This window comes from Phyllostomus discolor, chromosome 14 (assembly GCF_004126475.2).
Source record: "Phyllostomus discolor isolate MPI-MPIP mPhyDis1 chromosome 14, mPhyDis1.pri.v3, whole genome shotgun sequence".
Classification (NCBI taxonomy): Eukaryota; Metazoa; Chordata; class Mammalia; order Chiroptera; family Phyllostomidae; genus Phyllostomus; species Phyllostomus discolor.
In genome coordinates, this window is record NC_040916.2 from 3,990,769 (window position 1) to 4,017,498 (window position 26,730).

Here is a 26,730-nt window from a genome sequence, read left to right on the forward strand (position 1 = left end):
ATATTAAATATATAAATACACTTTGGGTTTAAAACACTCACATGCACACACACACACACACACACACACATGACCTAAATCATGCACCTTTCATCAGCATTACCAGCTAATTCAGAATCCTGAGATATTTATGTACTAAATAATTATCATTAGGTAGGCTTCTTTGATTTGTAATCTCTGTTATAGGTACAGGATTAAGAGAATGACACTGTATACCGCTTTTGAAGTGCTGCAGTAATGTCTGGTCTATTATACTATTGATAGTAGGGTGGATATCAGTTCTCTAACCTACCCTACAACAGGTAAAAAAAAAAATGAGTCTAAGAGAATACAAATATGCTGTTCTGAAACTATAGTGTTCAACTGCATAGTATAAAGTGGGAGAAAGGACCCTGCAGCCTGATAATGATTGTCTTGTAAGTAATTCTAAGCGAAGCAAACCCTAGAGGAGGTCACCAGCAGTGACCTAGGGGGTAGAAACCTTATTAGGCCAGAGACTAGAAAGCCAACCTCCAACAGAGAATTTTTTTGATCTTGTCATCCGAAAACTGGTCTCCTGTCCACAGCCTTTAGTATCTGAGCAGTCCCTCTGCTTTAGGGCGGGATTGAGAATTACCCACCATGGGTCTTGGAGTGAGACAAGTAGCGGTTTTTGTTAGCTGATGTTGCTTTCCTTTAATTCCATCTGCTTAATTCCAACCGCTTTTCAGGTGATTGCTCTGGTCCAGCAATTCCGCTTTTGGAAATCTGTCCTAAAGAAATAAATAATCAGGGATGTACAAAAAGACCTGATTATGGGAGATACTGTCATGGCATTTTGATTGGAAAAAATTGGAAGAGACATAAATGGCTATAAAAATTATGGTACAGCCTTAATATAAAATGTTATACAGCCATTAGTAATCCTGTTATAGAAGAATACAATTTGGGGAAAATGCAAAATATTGTTAAGTTAGGAAATATTTCAAATCATTTTTTAAAGAGGAGCACTGAAAAACTGAAAGGATAACTACTTTTACATAAAGCCTGGGTTCTGAAGGGAGGTGGCCATGTTTGAATCTACTATCACTATGTGATCTTGAGCAAGCTACTTCTCTGTTTCAGGATGATAGGAGGATTGTGAGAATTACATGAGATAGTTATATAAATTGTTTAGAACAGTGGCTGATACATAATAAGCATTGATACAGTCAAAAATTTACTGGCAAAACAGTATTTACAATACCCAAGAAATGGGAGCAATCTAAGTGTTCATCAGTAGATGTTTGGGTAAGGAAGATGTGGTACATATACATAATAGAATATTACTCAGCCATAAAAAAGAATGAAATCTTAACATTTGTGACAACATGGATGGATGTAGATGCTATTATGCTAAGTGAAATAAGTCAGGCAGAGAAAGACAAATACCTTATTATTTCACTTATATGTGGAATCTAAAGAACAAAATAAATGAGCAAATGAAACAGAAACAGACTCACAGATATAGAGAACAAACTGCGGGTTGCCAGATAGTAGGGGGTTGAGAGGCTAGGTGAAAAAGTTGAAGTGATTAAGAAGTACAAATCGGTAGTTGCAAAATAGTCCCACGAATGTAAAATATAGCACAGAGGATATAGTTAATAATATTGTAATAATATGTATGGGTACCAAACTTATTGGGGGAAATCACTTGGTAAGTTATATAAATGTCTAACCATTATGCTCTACACCTGAAACTCGTATAAAATAATATTCAATTGTGGGGGGTCTCCACCCACAGGGCCCCCGGCCACCATGGATGAGAATAAGTCTGCCAAGATATGATCTGCTTGGGAAGGAAAGGTGGTTGATCTCTCAAAGGAGAAGGGCCAAGAGCCTTTTCCTTAATGGGCTTTTAATGGGCTCATTTTGCTTGGGAATACAGGTAAAGCTCATTAATCATTATCAGGAAGTAAGGATCAAACAATAGATAACATACAAAGAACTCTGAGGACTTATTCTGAGTCAGGGTCTGTTAGCTAAAGGACTACAAAACTTTGGGGAACAAACTCACTTCCTGCTTGGACCATCATCATTTAACTGAGAGCATTCTAAACAAAGCAGGTTTTACAAGATTTTATGCATTCTTTCTTAGGCCTTATTGCCCCAGGGAACCCGCCCTTTCCAGCACAGGGCCACACCCACCTCCGGGATTGTTTCAGGCTTAAGTCAGGCAGGGGAAGTAAGGCAGCCAAGAGATTAGGAGACTTCTTGCAGACAAAATGAGGACTCAGACTATGTCAAAGCTGAGGGGCAAAAGTTCATCACCCCCTTTTGCTATAGCCCCCCAAGTCCTTCCCTGGGGCCACCGTGATCATGCTTGTCTTAGGTCGTTCCCCCCTTGAGGAATCTTACCTATCATTGGCTAACGAATCAAGCATTGGGGGGCCAGTTATGGATGAAGTAAAAGGAGCAGAAGCAGTGTTCTTGTCATGGAGATAAGCTTTGTCTCCTCAGTGCCTTATGGTCTGAAGGTTGCTCACTCAGCTTTAGCCATGGGGGGGTTACAGCTTCTGAACCAGGCAGGGCGGTTCCCAACTTTGAATGACAACTGTATTTGACAAACAAACAAACAAAAAAATAAAGATGCAAAGAAGGGGGGAAAAAAGTCTTACTGGCAAAGATGTAACAGTAACAGACTCTATGACTTCTCCTGTTTCTATTATTCTCTGACACTATCCACCCCTCAACAAATGCTTAACATAATTTTTTAAAAAATTGTTTTTATTGAGGTGTAATTGACATATAACATTATTAGTTTCAGGTGCACAACACAGTAATTCAATATTTGTATTTGTTGTAAAATGATCACCACAATAGGTCTAGTTAACATCTGTCACCAAACAGTTACAATTTTTCCCTTTGCAAACATTTAAGGTTTTCTTTCAGCAATCTTAAATGTGCAATACAGTGTTGTTACCTATAGCCATCATTCTATATATACAGCTTGACTTATTTTGCTGGAATGGAGGGAGATATAGAGAATTTAGAAAGCAGACAATATTGGGTTAATTTTTGGCAAAAGGAGTAACTTTATCCCTTAAACATTGGGTAACTATTAAAAGTTGGCTCATTAATGTTCCAATTTCCCATTCAAAGGAGCTCACATTAGGTTTGTTCCACTCATGTTACATTAAAAATAACAAGGACTACTATATTAAGTGTTATCTATAAGAATCACGTCACCAGAGTTAATCATCTACCCAGAGCTAAAGGTAGAATGGTTTCCATGATAAAATTGGCTGTGTGTAGATGGGATGCTGAGCCATCTAATTAGGGTTATTAGACTGCCTTTTCTTTCTTCAAAGCCTTTGATTCTTTCCTACTACTTATTGAATAACATGTGAAACATTTTTCCCTCCCTTGCCTGAGGACATACTTTTAGTGAGGAAGAAGGGAGAGAAACATGATGTGATATAGAAGCATTGATTGTTTGCCTCTTGCACCAGGGGTTGAAACACAACTGAGGTATGTGCTCTAACCATGAATCTGTAACTGGAAAAGACACTGGTGTTCGGGCTGCCTGTCACTACCAAATCCAATAAGCAATGACAGTGATTGAATCTTTTGTAGGCGCTTTATTCAGATGGCCAGTGATCCAAGAAGATGGCGGGTTCATAACCTAACAAACCATCTTGCCCTTTCTTTTCTGGACAGACCTTTTATAAGGGGGTTGGGAGAGATCAAACAAGGTGTCAGTGAAAGCCTTGAAATTCCAAGGCGGAGGGGTAGTCGCTTGCTTCTTCCTGGTATGGATGTCTCCAGGCAGTAATTTCTAGCCAGTGCCCCAGGAGGTCAGCTGCTTTTTCCCAGGTGCCAGGATGGGCCTTATCTGTAGTTTCTGAAACAAAAACTTAACATAATATTGCTAGATTTATGTCTATTTACCTCAAGCTACATTTTCCTAAGTCTTAAGCCGCTATCGAATCCAACCCACAACCCTTTGGTTACAGGATGACGCTTCAACCAATTGAGCCACGCCAGTCGGGGCACACATGGAACTTTCTGTAACAGTTTCTAAATCCTCTTCAATCTGGCCCCAGCCTACTATGCTAGCATTCCATACCAGTGCCATTTAATATAAATATAATGCAAACTACACGTGTAATTTAAAGTTTTCTAGTAGCCACATTTAAAAAAGTAAAAAGAATTAGGTGAAATTAATTTAAATATATTTTATTCAACCCAATATATCCAAAATATTATTTTGATATGTAATCAATATGGAACATTATTAATGAGATACTTTGCATTATTATTTCCTACAAAGTTTGTTGATCTGATGTGTATTTTACACTTCCAGCACATCTCAACTTGGACCATCACATTTCAAGCCATATATATTGTTAAAAATATTTCATATAACATATTGTTATGTGTGGCTTGAAATATTGGACTGTGTTATATTGGAGTGTGTTATTCAACACAATGTCAATCTTCTATGCAACATTCAACACTTCAAGCAAAGCAGACTCTTCTCAGTTTCAAGACTGTCTTCTCATTCATCATCCGTCTCCTCTCCTCATTATTTATGCCATATTTCTTCAAACTACATCTCTGCCTCTTGAAATCCTATTCATTTTTTAAGGCCCAACTCAAATGACACTTCTGCCACAAAACCTTCAATATTTATGCTAAATAGGAAGGAAAGATTAATTCAAGAGACCATAAACACACTTAGTTTATAGATTCAGTAATAGAGCCATACATTTATTACTCACATTGAAAAAAATAAACTTGAGCCCTGGCCAGTTATCCCAGTTGGTTAGAGCATCATCCCCACACCACACACCAAGGTTGTGGATTCTACCCTGGTCAGGGCCTGTATGGACGTTTCTCTCTCCCTTTCTTTCTACAGAAATTTAAAAAATAAAATAAAATAAAATTGGATCTTACAACATGTACACATGTCAGTTCAAGTGAATTAAAGGCTTAAATGTGAAAAGCAAATGTTTAGAATTTACTTAGCTGAATTTTGTTATTTAATAGTAACATTTTTAGGAAATCAAAAGTTATAGGCGGACTGTGGGGGTCAGAACCCTTAACCATGCACTGTTGTTGAAGTCTCTTAAGGGAATTTTTTTGCCTGCAGAAAATCAAAGGAGAGTTAGGGATGGGATGTGGCATCTGTCTTCAAATAACTGAATAGTATTTATATTGGAAAGAATGAAGCCTTACTCTTTTCCAAAGTGCAGAACTGAAACAAATAGAAATTGCAGAAGAACATACTTCCGTTCAGAAAATCCTCTAACATGTATAATCATTCTAAAATAAATTGAGGTATTTGGGGGGAGGTAATGGCCTTCCTCTGGCAGCCACAGAGGTTGAAGAAGACCCATTTGAGAGGTTTGTTGAAGCTATTTTTACATTTGGAGAGAGAGCTATGACCTGCTTGTGTGATCAAAATAAGCTCCATTTCATTGTTCTTTGCACCTGTCCTTTTGCATTTACCACATATCTGGAGTCTATATGTCTTATCTCCCCCAATTAGCTACAACACTAGCGGGCCATTTCCTTTCTCCAGCCTCCTCTGGGATTAAGAATGAAGAACACTGAGGAACACAGAGAGTAGCGTTTTTCTGACGAGCTGAGGCCTGCTTCCGAGGATGCTCTTACGTTTCTCCCCTTTCGGTTTTTTGGTCTCCTGGGACACAGCTACAGATAAAGCGAGACCTCACGATTTCCTGAAATGTTCGCTCCTGGGACCTCACAGCTCTTAGTCACCCCAGGCTTTGCACTCCGTCCTCCTGACTGCGATCTCTCTACTCTATGGTAAGGCGAGGTCATCCTCTCTAGCCCTCGAATTCATCATCTATGGTTGCCGGAGGCCTCCCCGGAAGTTCCCCTATGAGACAGATTCTGGCGGCCGGAAATTGCGCTCTCAGTGCTCGCTATTTCGAATTGCTGCTGGTCCCGCTGCACTTTTGACGTCTTCTTCCCCACGGCTCGGCGTTAGAGCGGCTCGTGGAGCGCTAAGGTGTGGTTCTTGGGTCAGGAAGAGGGAAGGGGGGGGCGGCGTGGCAGCGTGGCTGTGTGGCTGGTTCCGTGAGTCCCAGAGCTGCGGGAGCAGGCAGGAGGAGCCTGCGGCGGGGTGGTGGCCTTGGGACAGTCGCGCATGGCGGAGAAAGGGCTGGTGGGGAAACGGTTGTAAGGTCGGGACCCGCGGAAGATGAAAATGGAGGTGCAGTGAAGTGGTGCCTCTCCGCCAAGAGGTTACAAGCCTAATGAAATAGCCGGGTTGACGATGTTTAACTGGACGCAGAATTTGAGGAATACTGAGGCACTTTGGAGAAAGAGGTGCGAGAGAGGAAGGCAGGGAGAATGACAAGGAAGTGTCTCAAAAGTTTAAGGTAGCAATTTTCAGAAGGGCTGCGGGTCATGTGTCTCAGAGGCACGTGGTGCTTGTTTCAAAAATGCTCATTTTGGGGCCACGTCCAGACCTCCCCAGGCAATATCAGGAGATGGGACTTGGGAATATGTATTTTAATCCGCACAGCCCCCCACCCCCCTCGTTGATTCTGGTACAGCCTAAAGTTTGAAAGTCACTGTTTTAAAGCGACGCCCGAAGAAAAAGCTGTTGTTTCCCCTCATCTGTACTGGGCAGATCACAACTTTTTATAGTCTTAAAACTGCAAATAGCGTGTGCTTTTTTAAAAAATGCACACAATATAGAAGTGTGTGACGTTAATCCACCGTCCCTAACCGTTTTCCTCCTCAAGCTAGCTACTGTTAACTGCTTGGTGTTATATCCCTCCAGACTTTTGTACACACACATTTTAAACAACAGTGGGATCATTTTGTATGTATGATTCTGCACCCTAAGTTTTTCAGATAATATCAGGGACATAAAATATGCCCTTTACATAAAATATACTTGATATATACTGTCTTTTGTGTTGTACAACAGTTTCTTTAAACAGTTCCCCATTGATGGGTTTTTAGATTGTTTCTTGACGTGTTGTTGGTTTTGCAAACGGCTAGAGTATATACTCTCTCATACCCTTCATCTTTGTACACGTGTAGGCAGATTTAGCAAGAACTAAAAAGTCGGGGCCCGGCTGGTGTTGCTCAGTGGATTGAGCGCGGGCTGCGAACCAAAGTGTCGCAGGTTCGATTCCTAGCCGGGGCACATGCCCGGGTTGCAGGCCATGACCCCCAGCAACCGCACATTGATGTTTCTCTCTCTCTCTCTAGCTCCCTCCCTTCCCTCTCTAAAAATAAATAAATAAAATCTTAAAAAAAAGTCGGAATAGTGGCTTTTTTAACAAGAAAAAGTTGTTTTTATTAACTTTTTAAAAAATATTCAACCAAGTAAATTTGAAGATCTAATTGGCTTTAAGTGATTCATGAATTGGGTCGTATCCTATTTGGCTACTAGAAGGGAGCTCATAGGGTTGTGCAAAATGGAAGACTTGTAGGAAGAAGGGTGGAGCAAGGGAAAGGAAGGATTAGTTTGTAAATTTATTTTCTTTTACAGTTGGCATACAGGAAGGATTCGTTTTGAGCCAGGACACCATTTCTTTTGGGGAAGAAAATGGAAGGGTTTTTATCATGCAGATTGCCTCTTTCCGTGGGGGAATGGAGAGGGTCCACATTGACTAGTATTTGACTAGAAAATTTGAAGTCGATTAAGATTGCATTTCTGGGAGAAGTTGAAACTGCATTTTGATCTGGTATTAAATCTATTGACAGGTTTGGTATCACGGACTTTTAGCACAGACCCATTTTGGGCCCGTGATTTATGTATTTATTTTAATACTCATACATTTGAGTGAAAGAATCCAGACAACAATGTTTAATATAGAGGTCCTGAGGGTTTAAAGAATTGGCAAGAATGCTTAGTTCTGCTAACTTCACACAAGAAGTTTTTATTTTAATTGTTCTTAAAGTCACAGTTGTCTTAAGAGGTAGAGATTTGAAGATGAGGTGTAGGAGTTTCTTGAACTAAGTATAACAAAAAAATGACTCTTTCATCATTCTGATGAATAGGACTGTTTTTGCTCTCCATGATTTCAGGGTGGTAGGAGACACACGTAAAAGCATAAATGTAATGTGGCTTCTTAGTAGATTTGCTCTGGTGTCATCAGCCTCCCTTGGGGAGTCAGGAAAGCCTTCACGAAGGAAGTGACTTTTGACCTGGATATGATAATTTTTGAGAACAGAAAATAGGCATAAAAGAGGAGAGAAAAGACTGGTGCTAAGGCAGTGGCTTTGAAATGTTTTCAACCATGACTGCCACTTGAAAATACTTTTTATATTATGACTTAGTATACATTGGAAGGCTGATGGCTAAGAGCTCAGGCTCTGCCGACCATGATTTTGGGCAAGTTATTTTCCTCTTCTGTTTCAGTTCCTTTTCTGAAAATGAAGAAATAATATATCTACCTTTTAGGATCTCTGTAAGGGTTAAGTTATTATATATAAAGTATATATGTAAAATATGCCTGACACAAAGGTGCTTAATTGTTAAGTGTCTACTGTTTTCAATAACAGAAACATGTTCCACAGAGCAAACTTACCATTGTTACTCACTTTTTTTTTAAAGACTTTATTTTCAGAGAGAGGGGAAAGAAGGGAGAGAGGGAGAGAAACATTAATCGGTTGCCTCTCACATGCCCCCTACTGGGAATGTGGCCCACAACCCAGGCATGTGCCCTGGCTGGGAATCGAACTGGTGACTCTTCAGTTTGCAGGACTTGCAGGCCAACACTCAACCCACTGAGCCACACCAGTTAGGGCTCGCTTGCTTAATGGAGGGAAGGAGTTAAGACCAGTGGGGTGGGCACAATTTGTAGTTTGAAAACAGTATAAAAACATTGAAAGGTGAGTGGGATAAGGGTTAGAAAACTTAATGAAATTGAGTTCATTGTTTATTATGGTGTGTGTTGAGTGGTTAAGTGGAGACTTGGAGCAGAGTACCAGATGAAATGAAGAGTAAGTTGGAGACATAGTAAAAGCTTATGTACGCATCCCTGGTGAGGTGGCTGAGTTTTGGGAAATGGGAGTGCCTGGTGCCTTAGTTTTACTTTTAGGATAGTCCTATACTCTTCAACTGCCTTGAAAAACCGAGGTATTTTGGCCCGCCGTTGGTTATTTTGGGTTCTGCTATATTGTGGAATGATCAGGGAGAGTCCTTTTGAAAGCAGGCAGACAAAACTACACCCCTGGCCTGGTAGCTCAGTTGGTTGGAGCCTTGTCCCAGTAAGCCAAGGATGTGGTCAGGGCACATACAAGAAGCAACCAATGACTTTATAAGTAAGTGGAACAACAAATCTATGTTTCTCTCTCTCAAAAAATAATTTTAAACTGCAAAAAGAACTTTCTTTTCCTCATTTCATTTAAAAGCAGGCATATTCTTTTCAGCCATCTGTATTCACTCCTGGCTTTATTATTAACTGGAGAGAATCACATCTCCACAGAGCCAAAGTAGTACAGGTTAGTGGTACTGATTATTTTAGTGTAACTGGAATATTTTCCAAGAGTACTAGTTTTTCCAGATAAACACATAGAATTTTTACTGTTGTTTTCCCAACATTGGTGTATACCATTCAATAAGGTAGTTTATTTAAAACAATAACCCCTTGTTAAGCAAATCATAGATGTCTTTTATTTTACCTTTAAACAGTATAGGGATGTTATCTCTTAATCAGATCAAGATTTAAAAAAAAATTACCACAGTGCCTTTCTACTACATTCAACAGTTTCTTAATAGTATCTCATACCTAGTAAATAATTTAAAATTTACTGATTTTTAGGGGAAAAAAGACATTTTACAGATGGCACATTGTATTAGGCTTATGTTTTTGTAATGTCCCCACGTCAACCATACCCTCCACCCCAGGTCCTGTAGAATTTCTTACATTTTCAATTTGGCAGATTGCTTGCTTTTAGTATTTACTCATTCCTCTACCTTCCATTTTTCCTTCCAACAGGTAGTTAGCAGTGAGATCTAGTGTTGGGAACTGCCCTGCCTGGTTTTAGAAGCTGTAACCCCCTCCCCCCGCCCCATGGCTAAGGCTGAGTGAGAGACTTTTGGACCATAAGCCACTGAGGAGACAAAGCTTATACCCTTGGCAGGGGCACTGCCTCTGCCCACTTTACTTCACCCTGCCTGGCCCCCAGTGCATGACCAGTTAGCCAGTGACGGGTAAGATTCCTCAAGGGAGGGACGACCTAAGACAGGCAGGATCACGGGGGGCCCCCAGGGAAGGGGGGCTGTAGAAAAAGGGAGTGATGGACCCTCGCCCCTTAGCTTTGACATAGCCTGAGTCCTCTTTCTGTCTGCAAGAAGTCTCCTAATCTCTTGGCTGCCTTACTTCCCCTGCCTGACTTAAGCCTGAAACAATGCCGGAGGTGGGTGCGGCCCTGTGCTGGGAAGGGCGGGTTCCCTGGGGCAATAAGGCCTAAGAAAGAATACATAAAATCCTGTGAAACCTGCTTTGTGAATGCCCTCAATTTAAATGATAGGGGTCCAAGCATGAAATGAGTTTGTTTCCCCAAAGTTTATGGCCCTTTAGCTATTTGACCCTGACTCAAAATAGGCCCTCTGAGTTCTTTGAATGTTATTTATTTGATCATTATTTCCTGACAATGATTGATGAGTTTTCCATATGTGCCCTGTATTCCTATGTAGATTAAAGCCAAGGCAAGGGTTGGGGTGCTCTCCCCTTGAGAGTATGGTCATGCGATCCCTTTTCCTCTCCAGGACTCAGTAGTCTGTGTGACTTCATCTCGTTTTAGCCATAACACCACGGACACTGTTGGCTGGAGTCCTTGTCAGTCTAGAAGCTTGATTAAATTTGGATTGGGGGATAAGAATACTTCATAGGTAGGGGGGTGCTTCCTACTGCTTCGTATCAGGGAGTACATAATGTGTGAATGACCTTTTATTTTATTTTTATGTATGTGGTTTTTTAAAAAACCTTTACCCGAGGCCTTGTTCATTGATTTTAGGGAAGGAGGAAGGAGGAAGAGAGAGAGAGAGAGATGGAGAAAAACACTGATGTGATGAGCTTCAACTTAGTCATGTGCCCTGAGCAGAAATCGATCCTGTGACCTTTTGGTTAGGGGACTCTGCTCCAACCAGGTCACAGTGGCCCAGAGCTAAATGAGATAAATTTGGCCAGTGAGTTAAGTGCTAAATGCCAAGCTTGCTCCAGGTGTTTTAAACTTCCTCTTCCCCTAGTGTTTCACATCAGTGGTTTCAGTATCTATTAATGATTGTTGAGGCAGTGACATTTGACCTGAGATTTGAAGAGTTTAGGATGAGTCAGTCTTGTACAGAACTCACAGTGCTCACATGAAGGAACTGGGTTGCAAAGGGCTTCTTTATAGCAGGAAGCAAAGTTCTGTCAAGCCAAAAGGTCAGTGTGGCTGGGACGCAGGGAACATGGAAAAGAACAGTGCAAGTGGAAAGACTGGCAAGGTGCTGAGGGGCTAGACTCCGTCATTTATTTTTAGAGCAGTAGCAAGCTATAGAGCTTGCACTATAGGGTTGTTTTCTCCCCTCCCCCCTTTGTTTTATTTTGTTTTTAATCTTGGCTGTAATGTGGAGTTTGGATTGAAGTGGGGTTAGAGAGACCACTTATGAGTCTGTTGCAGTGATGCAGGAGAAAAATAACACTTTTTGCTTTGGGGACATTGTCATGAAGTTGAAGAGAAGATGGTGGTTTTGACAGATTTAGGAGTTGACATCTGTAAGGTTTGATGATGTGATAATGGTGGGGGAGGGAGAGATCAAAATGACTCATAACTTTCTAGTTTGAGCAACTGAATGAAATGACAGTTGACCCTTGAACAGTGTTAGGGGAGGGGTCGGGGTGCTGACCTCCCACCCAGTTAAAAATCTGCATGTAACTTTTGACTTCCCCAAACTTAACTACTAATAGAACTGTTGGCTGGAAACCTTACTGGTAACTTAAACAGTCACTTAACATAGTTTGTGTGTTATATGTATTATATACTATAGTCTTACAGTAAAGTAAGCTAGAGAAAATAAAGTGTTATTAGGAAAATCATAAGGAAAAGAAAATACATTTACAGTTATTTATTTCTTTATTGTGTATAAGCAGACCCGTACAATAAAGCCTATAATGAAAAAGGATAAGCTTTTTGGCTTGGGCAAGTTTTTTGACTTCTTTAAGCCTGTTTTCTCTTTTAAGGAATAAGTAGCAATATCTAACCATGCTGTACTCAAAAGAGATTCCAGGCCCTGGCTGGGTAGCTTAGTTCGCTCGAGTGTGGTCCTGATGCACCAGGGTTGCTCTTTAGATCCCCAGTCAGCACACATGAGAACCAGCCAATGAATGCATGAATAAGTGGAACAACAGCTTGATGTTTCTCCCTCTCTCTCAAATCAAGATAAATTAAAAAAATAAATAAATGGAAAGAGATTCCAAGTGGAAAAGGAACAAGATTATGCTTGCGATTCCGAGTCCATCAATTGACTTCATTTTCTTACATATGTCTTCAAACAGTGTCTTTGCTCATGATGTTTTCCTTCCCATTTTTTCCAGTATTCTCCAATTTGAAAATCCATTCCTGTCCCCATTCCCTCTCATTCATCCTCTGCCTTGCAGTCAAAATTAATTTGTTCTGCTCTGAACTTCCATGGCTCTTAAATCAGTATTTTTTTTAATGGCACAACACTTTCTGCTGGTGTTAAAGCAAATAAGCATAAGGAGAGTAGGAATGTTAAATAGATCCACATATTTCAATTACAATAAATGAACTAAACCAGTTAAAGATATGATTTGACTACTTGGATTTAAAAATCCAAAGTCCAGATATGTGCTTCTTATAAGGGGTTCACCAGAAGATTAAAGGCACACAAAAATTGAAAGTAAAATATTGGGAAAATACAAACCTGGAAATACTAACTAAAAGAAAGCTGTTGTGACTATACTAATAAAAGTTAAAATACACTTTAAGACAGAATATCTTAATTGGGGTGAAAAATATCACTACATAATAATAATCACTATATAATGACAGTTTACCAAAAAAAAAATCAAGCAATTTAAAGCATTTATGTATCTGATTAAAAAATTTTTAAATAAAGGAAGCACAATTGGTTAGAACTGCATTGGGGCTGGGATAAATGGACAAATCACCAACATAGTGGGAGGTTTCATTACATCTCTCTCAGTAATTATTTGTAGATCAAGCTGACAAATTAGATATATAAGATTGTAAAAAAAACAGTAAGGTTAACCTAATGAACATAGAGTTTTTTGTAAGCATACATTACAGAATTGATCAACTAGATCAGTGATTTTCAACTGGTGTGCTATGGGAATTTTTAAAACATTCAGTACATAACTATTCAGTCAGGGGCACTGACCTTTTTTATCTTAGATTGTCAAATTAAAAAATTATACCTTTTTTTGTTAAATCAGCAAAAAGTATGTTTTTTGGTGTGCTACTTGCTGCAGAACTTTAGAAATTCATTTATGTGTGCCATGAGATGATAAAGGTTGAGAATCACTGAACTAGACAATGGCGAACACCATGAAGGATGTGTTGTGCTACAACTTTACAAAGGCTGTGGTGTTTCTGGGGGTTAGATGTTTTTCAGCTTCATTATAATCATTTTTAAAAGATTTTCTTTTTTTTAAAGATTTATCTTTTTTAAATTAAAATTTTTTAAGGTTTTATTTATTTTTTAGAGAGAAGGGAAGGGAGAGAGAAAGAGAGGGAGAGAAACATCATGGTGTGGTTGCCTCTGATGCACCCCTCCACCAGGGGTCTGGCCTGCAACCTAGGCATGTGCCCCAACTGGGAATCGAACCAGCAACCCTTTGGTTCACAGGCCGGCACTCAGTCCACTGAGCCACACCAGCCAGGGCTCAACTTCATTATAATCTTATGGAACCATCATTGTACATTTGATTGATCCATTGTTTACCAAAACATTCTTATGTGGCACATGAAACAACGGAAGTCATCACACACTGGAATATTATACAAGTCAAACTAAATGAAAAATAAAGTATGCTCCAACATGGATGAGTTTTGAAAACATTATGCTAAATGAAATAAGTCAGACACAAAAAGAAAAATATTGAATGCTTTTACTTATATGAGCTACCTAGAATAGGCATATTCATAGAGACAAAATAGGATAGTGGTTACCAGGGTCAAGGGAGAGGGGCATTGGAGAGGTAATTGTGTAATGAATAGAGTTTCAGTTTGGGGTGATAAAAAAGTTCTGGAGATGGATGGATAGTGGTATTGGTTTACAACATTGTGACTGTTCTTAATGTCACTGAATTATACACCTAAAAATGGTAAATTTTATGTTTTATATATATGTGTGTGTGTATACACACACACACACACACACATACACGTAGTTTACCACAATATTTTTAAAGAACTGATGTGACAATACAGTAAAAATTATTTTAGTGAAACAATTGCTAAAGTTACATATAATATATACCTGCTTTAAAAAAATTAAAAACAGCCAAACCACTCACACACAGATACTTTTTAGGATTCCATTTTGATGCACTAAAATGCACAAAAAAGAAAAGGAAGTAAAGCAAAACTTAGGATTCAGGATATTGTTGGGGGGAGTTTGGGGAAATAGGGTGAGCAATATTGTGGTTGTAGCCCTAGTTTGTGGGTGCTTATTGTACTACTTAAAAAGAATCAAAAGTGGGTCAGGTGTGGATGAACAGTGAGAGTACGCCGTGAAGGAAAGGATTGTAGTTAATTCTGTGCACTTGAGGTGTAAAGGGAAACGCCAAAGGGGGACCTAAGAGCTCTTCTGAGTTTGCAATCTTGACTCCAGCAATTTATGAGTTGTTTGTTCTTTGGCAAATAACAACCTTATGCTTCTCTTGCCTTATCTGTAAAATAAAATATTACCTACGTCATAGGGTTATTTGAATATTAAATGGGTTAATATATGTGCCTGGTACAGAGTGATCTGTAAGTTTTTGCCATTTGTTTGGATTATCTAATGCTATGTAATAAACCATCCAACAACTTAGTGAGTTAAAGCAGCAGCTGTTTAATATTTATTTCTTAAAATTCTGTGGGCTGCATGGTTTTTCTGCTGTTTCATTTGTGGTCTGTCATTGAGCCGTAGACAGGTGTCCATCTGAGGCTGACGTGTTCAAAGATGTGTGTTGCTTTTTGAGGGTAGGTATGCCTGGAAGGCTGGGGCTCTCAGATGGACAAATGACCTCTCCACGTATCCTTTCTTTCCTTTTTAAAATTAAACTTACTGGAGTGATATCCACATGTCCTTTTTGTGGGGTCTCCAGTAGAGTGGCCAGATTTCAGGGGCTTCAATAAGCATGGAAATGAAGCTGCCAGGCCTGGAACGGGGACATACCGTTCTGCTGTGATTAGAAAAAAAAATTCTGAGATGTTCTAAATCAGAGCTGCCTAGCCTTTTGGCGTCTCTGGGCCACACATTACATACACAAACACTAATGAAAACTGATGAGCAAAAAACAAGGTTTTATGTAAATTTACAAATTTGTGTTGGGCCACATTCATAGCCATCCTGGGTTGCATGTGGCCTGCAGGTTGGACGCATTAAATTACAGCTGCAGGAGAAGGGGAGAGAACAGTTAGCCTGTTAATAGCCGTGGACCAGCTCTGAGGAAAGTCTGCTCACATTCCTGTGTATCTGTTGGAATTTAGGATTACTTTCTAGGTGGCTATTTCTGTGATTATCCAAAAGGGAATAGCCAGGCACCCCTCCTCATTTTATTTACATGTGAATTTTCCATCCGTTGCCCACGGCTAATCTGTAAGTGACACTTCTTGCTGACTCTGAGCCTATCCCAGAACTGGCTCTGCTTCATCTTCTCCCACCTCCTTTGTCTATAGCTAATGTAAATTTTTTTAGAATGGCTTACATCTTTTTCCCCGCCACTTGTTCCACTTGATGTATAAAAACACTCAACACCAGGACAGTAGAAATGTTGTCTTTTCACCTAGCCATACTGCTGATGGTTCAGGCTTTGTGCCTCAGGACCTGGCCTTTCTTGCTGTCCATGGCCTAATCCTTTCTTTTACAAAGTACTTTCTCCCTTGAAAGTTAAAAAACAATTTTTTTTAACAGTTGCATTCTATTGATTAACTTATGTCACAGAGCCAGTTGGGAGATGTGGTTTATTGGAGACCATTTTTGGAAATCATCCATACTATTATTAATATTTGTATCCACCATGTTGCTGTACCATGTATATTGTTATTTTAGACACTGGGGGTATACTAATGAATAAATAAATACAAATCTCTCCCCACTTGTAGCTTGTATCTTAAGTGATTAAATAATTAAAATGTCTAGTGTGGTGGCTGGTAACAAGGACCGTGAAGAAAAATAACGCAGGAAGACAGAGAGAACACTGGGTACGGGAGTTGCAGTTTGAAAAATGGGTGGTCATGGAAGCCTTCATTGGTAAGTTGGCAGTTGAGCAAAAAACAAAAGGAGGAGGTTAGGTGCTAGAGAGATAAGAGTGGAAGTAACATAGGAGAGAGGCATGGGAACTACATAAAGTCAGGAGCCTGCCACGTGCTACCTGACACAGGCAGGCAGGAAGACTACAGGGAGCCCCCAGAACAAAGAAAATTCCTGCAAAGATTGATTAATACCTTCCTGGTTACCCATACCATAAAAGGAAAACAGACTGCAAAATATACCTCGTAAAGGTTAATGTTAATCCTGTTTTTTTCCACCCTCTATTTCTACCGGTTGGTAATTTTCCATAGAATCTACAAACAGCTCAACTTCTAGAGGTGGCTGTGGGTCTTTTTTCCTTCTGTTTTTTGGAGAATCCACTCTGTGAAGTGGGTTTTCTTGCTTATCCTCTCTACTCAGTAAACTTGCTTCTGCTTTAACCTCTGGTCTGGCTCAAGTCCTGAATTCTTTCTAGCTCCTTTGTGAAGCTGAGAACCCTCTTGGCTCCATGGAGTTTTCCCTAGGTACTTGTGATACAGACTCTGGCCAGCGGGGTCTGTGTGTTGTGGCTGCGGTGAACAAATTCACATGGACTGCAGAAGTCCTGTGGAGAAACAGGGACAGCATGGCCACTCTGAGTGAGAGAGGGCCCTGAGCCTTGCCTGGACAGGCTTTAAATTGCTCTTCTGGGTATATCACATTTACTATGCACAGGTTTGCTTTAGGTGGTTACCTTTTACAGATATCAGGAAAGAATGTTGCTAATGACTTCAAAGAAAAGGATGTTTCAGATGCAAGGGGGAAGGTGGTTGAACTGGTTCCCCTCCATACTTTGGAGGTTTAGCACAAAGACTTTAAGGAAGTTACTTTAAAGATATGCAGTAAACATTTGCTGTCTCAATTCAGGGTGAGGGAGTTTTGGCAAAAAAGCAAGCCTCAAAGCATCCTAGGTGCAATGCAGGCCTGATTCCCCATGGGAGAACCTACCCGTGGGTTCAGTTCCTGTGTGCCACTCGCTCCCCACTGGTTTTCCGAATCAGGGACTGGGCTACATGCACCATATCATTCGGATAGGTTCCCTATAGACTTGCCCCTTCAGTGTCAGAAGCAAGAGAACTTTTAAAAGGCCAGTGCAGTTAAGAGATGGATTAGTGTACTGATAATACAAGTAGGGAGAAGTGCTTAGATTTGAATACATTGTGCAGGCACAGCTTCAGAATTTATTTATGGACTGGGTATGGCGTGTGAGAGAAAAAGGAAATTAAGGATGTTTTAAGCCATTGACCTGAGCATCTGAAGGATGGGGTTGCCATTTACTGGAATGGGGAAGGCTACAGGACTAGCAGGTTTGGGGGGAGGATGGGTTTTGAAGGGGACCAGAGTTTTGCCCACCTAAAGCTGCTTTTTGGGATATTCATTTTAAATTGGTTATTAAGAAACAAGACTCAGAAAGAAACTTTGACCCTCCCTCCTTTACTGCCTGAGAATTCCAGATGGAAAAGACTTGTTCCAGGAAGGAAATCTTAACATACGTACTTTAGCCTAATTTCAGTTGAGTGTGGTAGATTGGTGGGTGTCAAACCCAGCCCTGTTAACTAGGTACCCCTCGCAGCATCTGATTGTTTCGTGGCTGCTTAGCAAAAACTTACCTGCTTTTATGTTCCACTCTTCCATAGTTATCTGTAAATGGCCAACTCTCACTTTTGAAATCTAAGATCCCATTCCCCATTGTTTCTCCTTTGTTTAAAATGTCATATACCCAGTTTTGCCTCACTGTCTTTGGAGTTTTCATCCTTGTGAAATGTATTAAAAATTTGATTTTCTCCTGTTAACTGTCTGTTGATTATTAGCCCAGCTAGAAGAACCTAGAAGGTAGGAGGAAATGTAGTGTTTTTTTTTTAGCCCCCAGTTTGTTTGTAAGGTTTGAAATGTCAATTAAAAGCTAGCTGTTTTAAAATGTGAGTTATGCTAGTATCCTATTAGACTTCCCTTTTTGTAGCAAGGGAAGCTGATAGGAAGGAGGAATTGATACTTGTGTAAGAAGAGTGAGGGATCTTGCTGGCTTTAGCCAGACTATCAGTTTTTCTATGCTCTTTTCACCCTTTTCCTGATGCAGAGTGTTCATAAATTTCACTGATTGTCACCTTTCTACTAGAAAAAGGCCTGAAGTAAAGTCAAGCAAGTTTATTTAAAAATTTTATTTTTGTTTTCTACAGTTTTTTTAAGGAGAAAAGGTAGAAGTTGAGAATTTTTAATTAAACATTATTCTATATTTCAGTTCATGCTAGATCTTTATTTGATCATATGTGTTCACCTTGGTTTAACCCAATTTATAGATATTTAGTTGCTTTTGACAAGAGAAAAAGTCTGGTCTAAATTAAATTACAGCTGCTGGAGAGTGAGAAACACAGGAATAATTAATCATTTAATAACCGTGGGCCAATTAACAGAAGATTGCTTACATCCCCTGAGTGTATGTTGGAGATTTGGACCAACCTTTGGGGCCTCGGAATCCTGCATATGCACAAACTTTCTCGGGACTGTTGCCATAACCAGTCAAAAGTAGTAAACATTTTCTTAACAAACTGTGCCTTTATGAAAGAACTGCCCTTACTTCACCATTTTTCCTCCCCTTTTTATGTGTAGAGAAAGAGCAACAAGTGATAAACAAGTTTTTACTGAGCCACCATAAACAATGGGACTGAGGAAAACAGGCTTTGCTAGATTTCTCCCTGATACATTTAGTTTATATTTTGATACTAATGCTCCCTTCCTTTGAGCAGATTTTTCTATCTGAATTCTTTTAGGCAGGAGGGGGGGATGTCAAAGGTTCTTCCTGGGTCTTTTGTTTTTTAATAAAACAGGTTAAACTCAATATCCCAAAAAGCTTATTTTGGGGTGGCAAAACTTTGGCCACTTCAGTCCCATCTTTGAAACTTTAAAAAGTTTCATATTCCAGAAGCTAAGTTGGTAGATTGCATAAATGGTTCTTACTCTTGATTATGCTCCTGTTTTCTGGCAGGATCGGGACGAGGAAGTGATGGGGTATCAGGAATCTCAGCATAGGTATATTGCACCTGTGTAGGGTGTTCTGACATATGCGTCTTTTTTACTTCTGCTGACTGCTTTTTGTACATTCTAAAGAGAGAATTTTCTACTTTAGAAGAGATTTTGTAATTTTTTTATCCTTTTAGACTTATCAACAGGCTAATTTCTTCACTGCCAGAATGGCATCACTTACTACCTCTGCCCAGTGTTCGGCGTCTGACGGTGCTTGCAGGAGCCCCCCGAGACAAGTCAAGCAGGTAAATCACTTTTAAGCATTCCTACTTCTTTTTATGTTTTTAGAAAATCGAGTAGGGGGATGTAGCCGACTTCACTGATGATAGGATTTTATACAGAGCGGAAGTACTGTTTTAAAAATGTCATCAGGGAAATTAATAAACAGTATTAACACTTGTAAATTTGAACTGATCATTGATTAAATAAATGTATGGGAGTTACTGATTGCTCATTGGTAAATTTTGAAAACTAGCATGTTTTAGGGTATAGGTGGCTAGTGGGGAATTTGGGACCAAGTTACATAAATTTGTGTTTTATCTCTTCATTCTAATTAATTTTTAAATTGTAGATAAAGCAAATGTATTCTTATAAAAGATTAAAACTTTATAATATATTTATCTTTAAAGTATTTATAGAGATTTTTGACTCATCTCTTCCCCCAAAGTCCCTTTCCCCTAAGATACTACTACTAATCAGTTTGTTGTGTCTTGTTCCAGATCTTTTTCCCTAACATATCAAAGTACATCATTTTTGTTTTGTGTTTTCACAAAAAGTGCACACTATTATGTAGTATGTAGTGTGATTTGTTAAAAAGGCGGAATGTGTACTTGATGGGAGTGTGGCTTATATAATAAATGGTTTCGACATATGTGGCCATCTCTGGAAAGAAACAAATTAAGACCTCAAACCTTGTATAAAAACAAATTGCAGATAGATAAAGACTTAAATGTAAAAAATGAAATGATTAAAACATTAAAGAAAATTTAAGAAATATTTGTGAAACTTTAGAATGAGGGAGGCCTTAGGACAAAACTGTGTAGGGTTAAGAGAAAGAGAGAAACAAATTTGACTGTGTAAAATTTAGAAAACAAAGTTGTGTGGCTAAAGACAGGCTTCACAATCAAGAGTCAAGAAATAGTAAACAAAGTCATTATCCCTTATATGGATATACCACATCTTGCTTATCTGTTTATCTGCCGGTGGTATTTGGGTTGTTTCCATCTTTTGGCTATTGTAAATAATGCTGCTGTGAACACTGATGTACAAATACTTGCTTGAGTCCCTGCTTTTAGTTCTTTTGTGTGTGTACCTACGAGTGGAGCTGCTGGATGATATGCAAATTCTGTTTAACTTTTTGAGGAACTGCCAAACTGTTTTCCACTGCAGCTGCACCATTTCAGATTCCCACCAGCAGTGCACGAGGTATCCGGTTACTCCACATTCTCACCAACACTATTTTCTTTTTTTCCTCTTATTATAGCCATCTTAGTGGTGTGAATGTGCTATCTTTTGAAAGTGTGATTTTTTTAGGGAAAAAAATCATCTGTAGTTATCTTACGCATTGAAAGATTGTACAGTATTAGATAACTGACTACCAGTGTTAAAAAGTTAAAGGTTTTCTTGTTTCCTGAGATATCAGAAACCAGTCTAATTGAAATGTAAATATCAGGTTTATTTTATATTCACCCCAGGTACGACCAAAACTGCCACTTTTGAAGATTTTGCAGACAGCAGGTGCACAAGGTGAAATCTTCACTGTTACCCAGGTAAACTATCAAAATTCTGTTTAAGAATAGCCGAGAAGTAGAAGCTGATGAATATGTAGTTCAGAACTCAGGCCTAAAACAGAAAATTCTCCTGAGGTACTGGGGAGGCAACTTTCACTCTGTTTAAATGACCATCAAATTAAGTTGAATTTCATATTTCCTTTAAATTTCCTTTTGAAGTATGTTATCAGCTAAACATAATCATGAGTCTGTTGATCTTAGAATTAAAATGCAAAATGTGTAAGATTTTAAATAATGACTTTTGTCTATGATTTACAGGATATGCTGCCAGGCAGGAATTAAATGCTGTAGTTGTGCATTATAAATGTGTCAGATACTCTTTGGGGCACCGCAAGTTACTTTAAACACTTATGCATTTAAATAACCTATTTAGCTTCTAAAGTTTTTTTTAAAAAAACAAAAACAAACTGAAATCTTGAAGTGGAAAAGACACGGTATTAAAATGTTAACTCTTCCAACTGTGCTTGCTTTTAGTAAGGTAAACTCTTCCTAAACAGAAGAAAACAAAATTACTAAGCTTTTTTTGAGTTCTGTTAAAAAGTCTAACACCTATCTGCACTGTTGTACCCCTGAGCCATGAAAATGCGTAAGGAAACAAATCTGGGGGCATTTCAGATTCTCTAGAACGTTCATATTTTCTTTATTATTTTAAATGAATTATATCATTTTGGACTATATCTCTAAAATTCTGATAAGTGACTTTTTTCAAACTTACTAAAAGTGTGGATTTTTATATCAAAATTATGAGTTACGTTGTCTCTAATAATGTAGCAGAATTTACCTGGATTAAGAAATGAAGTACCTAATGTTCAGGGAAAATGTTTTACTGGGGAAGAAGTTGGATAGAGGCGGTTTATTTGTTAAGCCCTATGTTATGAATCTTGACCCTACCTGGTCCATAAAGAGGAATTCCCTAAATACTTTCAAATATTGGTTCTCAGTATGTGCATTGAGGCAGTGTAGTATAATGAGAATATACACATTTAGAGTGGTGTATATTTTTCTGAATTTTGGGTAGACATAAATATAACACTTGTTCCCCCCATTTTTGCCCCCCCTTTTTTCTAGTAGATGCTCTCCCCATCTTATTTTCCCCTGGATATTTGATTAGCTATGAGAACTTTGTTAATATTGGGGCGTCCTGCCTGGGATGGCAGGTGGCCTATGAGCATCATTGCTCCTAATATAATGGGAACAGTGTTGGATAGATCACCAGATATCCAATAATTTCTGAGAAGTTGGGGTCTAAAGATAACGATAGATACTTTGGTCTGTTGTAATCTGAGATAACAGAATTCTTACTGTCCATAAGTGAACTTGATTATTAAGCAATTTAAAAAAAATCTGTTATCTAGGGAAAACGTTAGGACAAAATTTGATCATTCTTAAGTTTTGAATTATGAACTTGTCTGTGTTCTCTTCTATTTTGTGAACCTGTGAAAAAAGACTAAAGTTTTGATAAACATTTAAATTCTGTTTTATGCACTTATAGAGCCGATGGTTTATTAGCCATTAAATAATTAAGTGAACACATATCAAAAAACTATTATAGTTAAGTACTCCTGGACTTGTAAAATATTTTTATGACCCAGGCAAATTTAAATTTTATCCCCTCTTGTAATATAAGAGACCCCTTTATTTGGATTGGTAAGAAAAACTTAAAGGGGTACTAGGTAAATTTACCACTTTTTCTTATTCCCAGTCATTTCTGTTACAAAACGTAAGGGTCTTTTAATGTCCAGAATGATAATAAGTGGAGGAACCTAGTAGTTGGGGTCAACTATACTGTTGTATGACCCTGGACCCCTTATATTTTACCTCTTCCTCTAGCAAGCCTAACTTACCTTACTTCCTTATAATTTGTATGTTTTTGACAGCAGCTGGATAGAACTCTTAATGGTATTTTGGTTCCATGCAGGTCATGCACTATCTAGGTCAGTATATAACAATGAAGCAGCTGTACGATCCACGGGAACAGCATATGGTATATTGTGGTGGAGATCTTTTGGGAGAACTCCTAGGATGTCAGAGCTTCTCTGTGAAAAATCCAAGGTAAAAAGAGTGGGGGTTTATTTTGGGGGGTGCTTATTCCTAACCACTTAATCTCCATAAGTTATTAATGGTTGTATGTTCCTTTATTCCACAAATATTTAAGAGCCTACATAAGTCAGGTGGCCTATGAGGCACTGAGAACATAGTAGTGACCAACAGTCTCTGATTTTATGGAGCTTAAAGTGTGGTGAGACAGATGCTCTTCCCCATCTTAATCAAATCATCACACTAATATATAGTAAAATTATACTATGATAAACATTATAGAAAAGAGGTACGTGAAGTTGTGATGTGTGGGGTTTAGGATCTTTTTAAAATTTTTTTATTATTTTACTGATTATGCTATTACAGTTATCCTGATTTTACCTCTTTGTCCCTCTCTACCTAGCAACCCCACTCCCTCAGGCAATCCCCCCACCATTGTTCATGTCCGTGGGTCAGGTGTATACGTTCTTTGGCTACTGCATTTCCTATACTGTACCTTACATCCCCATGGATATTCTATAACTACGTATTTGCACTTCTTAATCCCCTCACCTCCTCACCCATTCCTCCACACCTTCCCTCCTATCTGGCAACCATCAAAATGCTCTCCATATCCATGATTCTGTCTCTGTTCTTCTTGTTTGCTTAGTTTGATTTTTAGATTAAATTATTGATAGATACGTATTTTTTGCCATTGTGTTGTTCATGGCTTTGATCTTTTTCTTGAATACGTCACTTTGGTGATGATGAACTCCTTTAGCTTTTTCTTGTCTGGGAAGCTTTTTCCCTACTTTTGATTCTAAAGGATAGCTTTGCTGGGTAGAGAGCAATGTTGGCTGTAGGTCCCTGCTTTTCATGACTTTGAATATTTCTTGCCCGTCCCTTCTAGCCTGCAGAGTTTGTTTTGAGAAATCAGCTGACAGTCTTATGGGAAGTCCCCTGTAGCTAACTAATTTCTTTTCTCTTGTTGCTTTTAAGGTTCTCTCTTTATCTTTAACCTTTGGCATTTTAATTCTGATGTGTCTTGGAGTGTGCCTCTTTGCATTCATCTTGTTTGGGACTCTCTGTGCTTCCTAGGTTTGCATGTCTATTTCCTTCACCAAATTAGGGAGCTTTTCTTTCATTATTTTTTCAAACAGATTTCCAGCTTCTTGCCCTTTCTGTTCTCCTTCTATCACCCCTATGATTTGAATGTGGGACCTCTCGAAGTTGTCCCAGAGGCTGCTTACACTATCCTCGGGTTTTGTTTTGTTTTTTATTCTTTTTTCTTCTCTTTGTTCTGATTGGTTGTGTTTTTCTTCCTTATATTCTAAATCATTGATTCGAATTCTCAGCTTCATCCACTCTACTGTTGTTTCCCTATAAATTGTTCTTTATTTTAATTAGTATATCCTTTGTTTCTGACTGGACCTGTTTTATGCTGTTGAGGTCCTCACTAAGTGCCTTGAGCATCCTTATAACCAGTTTTTGGAACTCTCATCTGATAGATTGCTTATCTCCATTTTGTTTAGCTCTTTTTCAGGAGTTTTGATCTGTTCTTTCATTTGTGCCATGTTTCTTTATATCCTTGTTTTGGCAGCCCCCCTGTGTTTGTTTCTATTAGGTAGAGCTGCTTTGACTTCATGTCTTGGTAGTGTGGCCTAATGTAGTAGGTGTCCTGTAGGGTCCAGTGGCACAGCCTCCCCTATCACCCAGCTGGGTATTTGAGATGTGCCCTTCATGTGCTGAGTACACCCTCCCCTTGTAGTTGAGCCTTGGTTGCTATTGGCAGATCAATGGGGGGGTGGTTTACCCAGGCTAGTCAGAGGCAAGGACTGGCTGTGACCACTGACCACTAACCCTCACCTAACCTCCATGGAGGATTGATCAGTTGTGCAGGGGCAGAGTGGTGGTGCTCCGACATGGTCTGTAGCTGTCTACCAGGTGCGCTGGCTCTAGGGTTTCCCGGGTGGTATAACCCACGGTCATCCCTCATCTGTGTTTTGCCTGTGGCCACCCTGCCTGAGCTATAAAGCTCTAGAGCTCAAAGAGATGGCTTCTATTTGTGCTTGGCTTGGAGATTCCCAGGTGAAGCCAAGCTCTGAATGTAGGCTGGTGCTGCTAGTGTCGGGCCTGGGGCTACTGAGGCCAGCTGTTGCCTGAGAGGAGTTAGGAAGTTGTGCAATTTGAGCCATGACCAGCCATTCATATGGAAAAGCAGCTTTGGTGGGCCAGTACATTGGGTGCGGGATCTCTAAGGCGGGACACACAGTGTTAGCCATGTTTATGGAGTCTGAGATATGGCACCAGCCCTCTGGCTCTGTGGTGGGAGGGAGTAGAAAAGGGACAATGGCCTCTGCTTGCTTTGATGCCAGGCACTTTAGTTTCTCCCTGTATGTCACTGGTGCCTTTCAAGCTGCTACCCTGCTGCTGGAGCTCAGAGGGAGGGAGTCTGAGTAGGTGAGTCTGTGTGTGTGTGCTTTAAGAGGAACTGCTTGTTGCTCCAGCATTTTCTTGCCTTGACTCAATCTCCGCAGGTTTTTGCAGCCAGAAGTTGTGGGGACTTAACTTCCTGGCACTGAAAACCTGGGCTAGGGGGCCTGATGCAGGGCTGGTACTCCTTGCTTCCTAGATACCCTGCCCAAATGTTTATCTACCATACGTGGAGTGAGGGACCAGCCTGTTCCGCATCTGCACCCCTCCTACCAGTCTGGTTGAATGTGGTTTCTTTAATCCCATAGTTTTCAAACTTCTACTCAGCTCAGTTTCTGATGGTTCTAAGTGATGGTTGTTCTTTATGTTAGTTGTAATTTTGATGTGGTTGTGCAAAGAGGCAAGCCATGTCTGCCTGCGCTGCCATCTTGTAGTCTGGGGCTTAGGATCTTAAGTGTCAAGGAAATGTTCCTTGAGAAACTGATATTTAAACAGAGAGCCAAAGGATAATTAAAGAGTCAGTTAGAAGGAGCTGGGTGAAATGGCGTTTATGGCAGATTGAACCACTGTGTGTAAAGGCCTGGATATTAGGGAGCTTGGTGGCTAGGTTAGAATTTTGTGAAATGGTTGTAGAGAAAGGAAAAGTTAGGTGATGAGAGAAAAGTAGGACTGCTGGGTAGTCTGAGGTTGATAATGGACTTCATAAAAGTCACAGTAGCAGTTCTCTGACCTGTTGTGTGACTTTCTTCATGTACATGGAATATTTGGTTATTTGTACAATCAAAAGCTAATTAGTAATTGAGAAGCCAGTGTTCTCTTTCTCTCTATATAGTTTTGTGATGACTTTCTTTTGAGTTATTTTGTCTTCTGGTCAAAGACTCACTTCCACCACCACTTCCTGATTAAAATGTAAAACTTAACTCTTATAAGGAAGGAGTAGTCTGCAAAGGAAATCTCCCCACTTTGGTTACTCAGCTAATAAAGTAA

At 39.5% G+C, this 26,730-nt stretch overlaps 1 protein-coding gene across 10 annotated transcripts in view; it reads left to right on the forward strand.

The window, feature by feature from the left end:
* The first annotated feature begins 5,861 nt into the window (after positions 1 to 5,861).
* MDM4 (MDM4 regulator of p53) overlaps positions 5,862 to 26,730 on the forward strand; it is a 36,931-nt gene continuing 16,062 nt past the window's right edge. For 5 of the 10 annotated variants that reach the window (XR_003685764.2, XR_004900700.1, XR_004900702.1 and 2 more), the window contains exons 1-4: positions 5,862 to 5,998; positions 19,639 to 19,749; positions 21,199 to 21,273; positions 23,213 to 23,346. Coding sequence is in view for 5 of the 10 variants with exons in the window: in XM_036015456.1 (XP_035871349.1) it covers positions 19,672 to 19,749; positions 21,199 to 21,273; positions 23,213 to 23,346 (287 nt within the window). In the remaining 5 variants the exon portion in view is untranslated. Of the gene's footprint in view, positions 5,999 to 6,169; positions 6,372 to 19,638; positions 19,750 to 21,198; positions 21,274 to 23,212; positions 23,347 to 26,730 lie in introns of those variants that run through there. The other 5 variants (XM_036015454.1, XM_036015455.1, XM_028530620.2 and 2 more) reach the window with 4 other exon arrangements.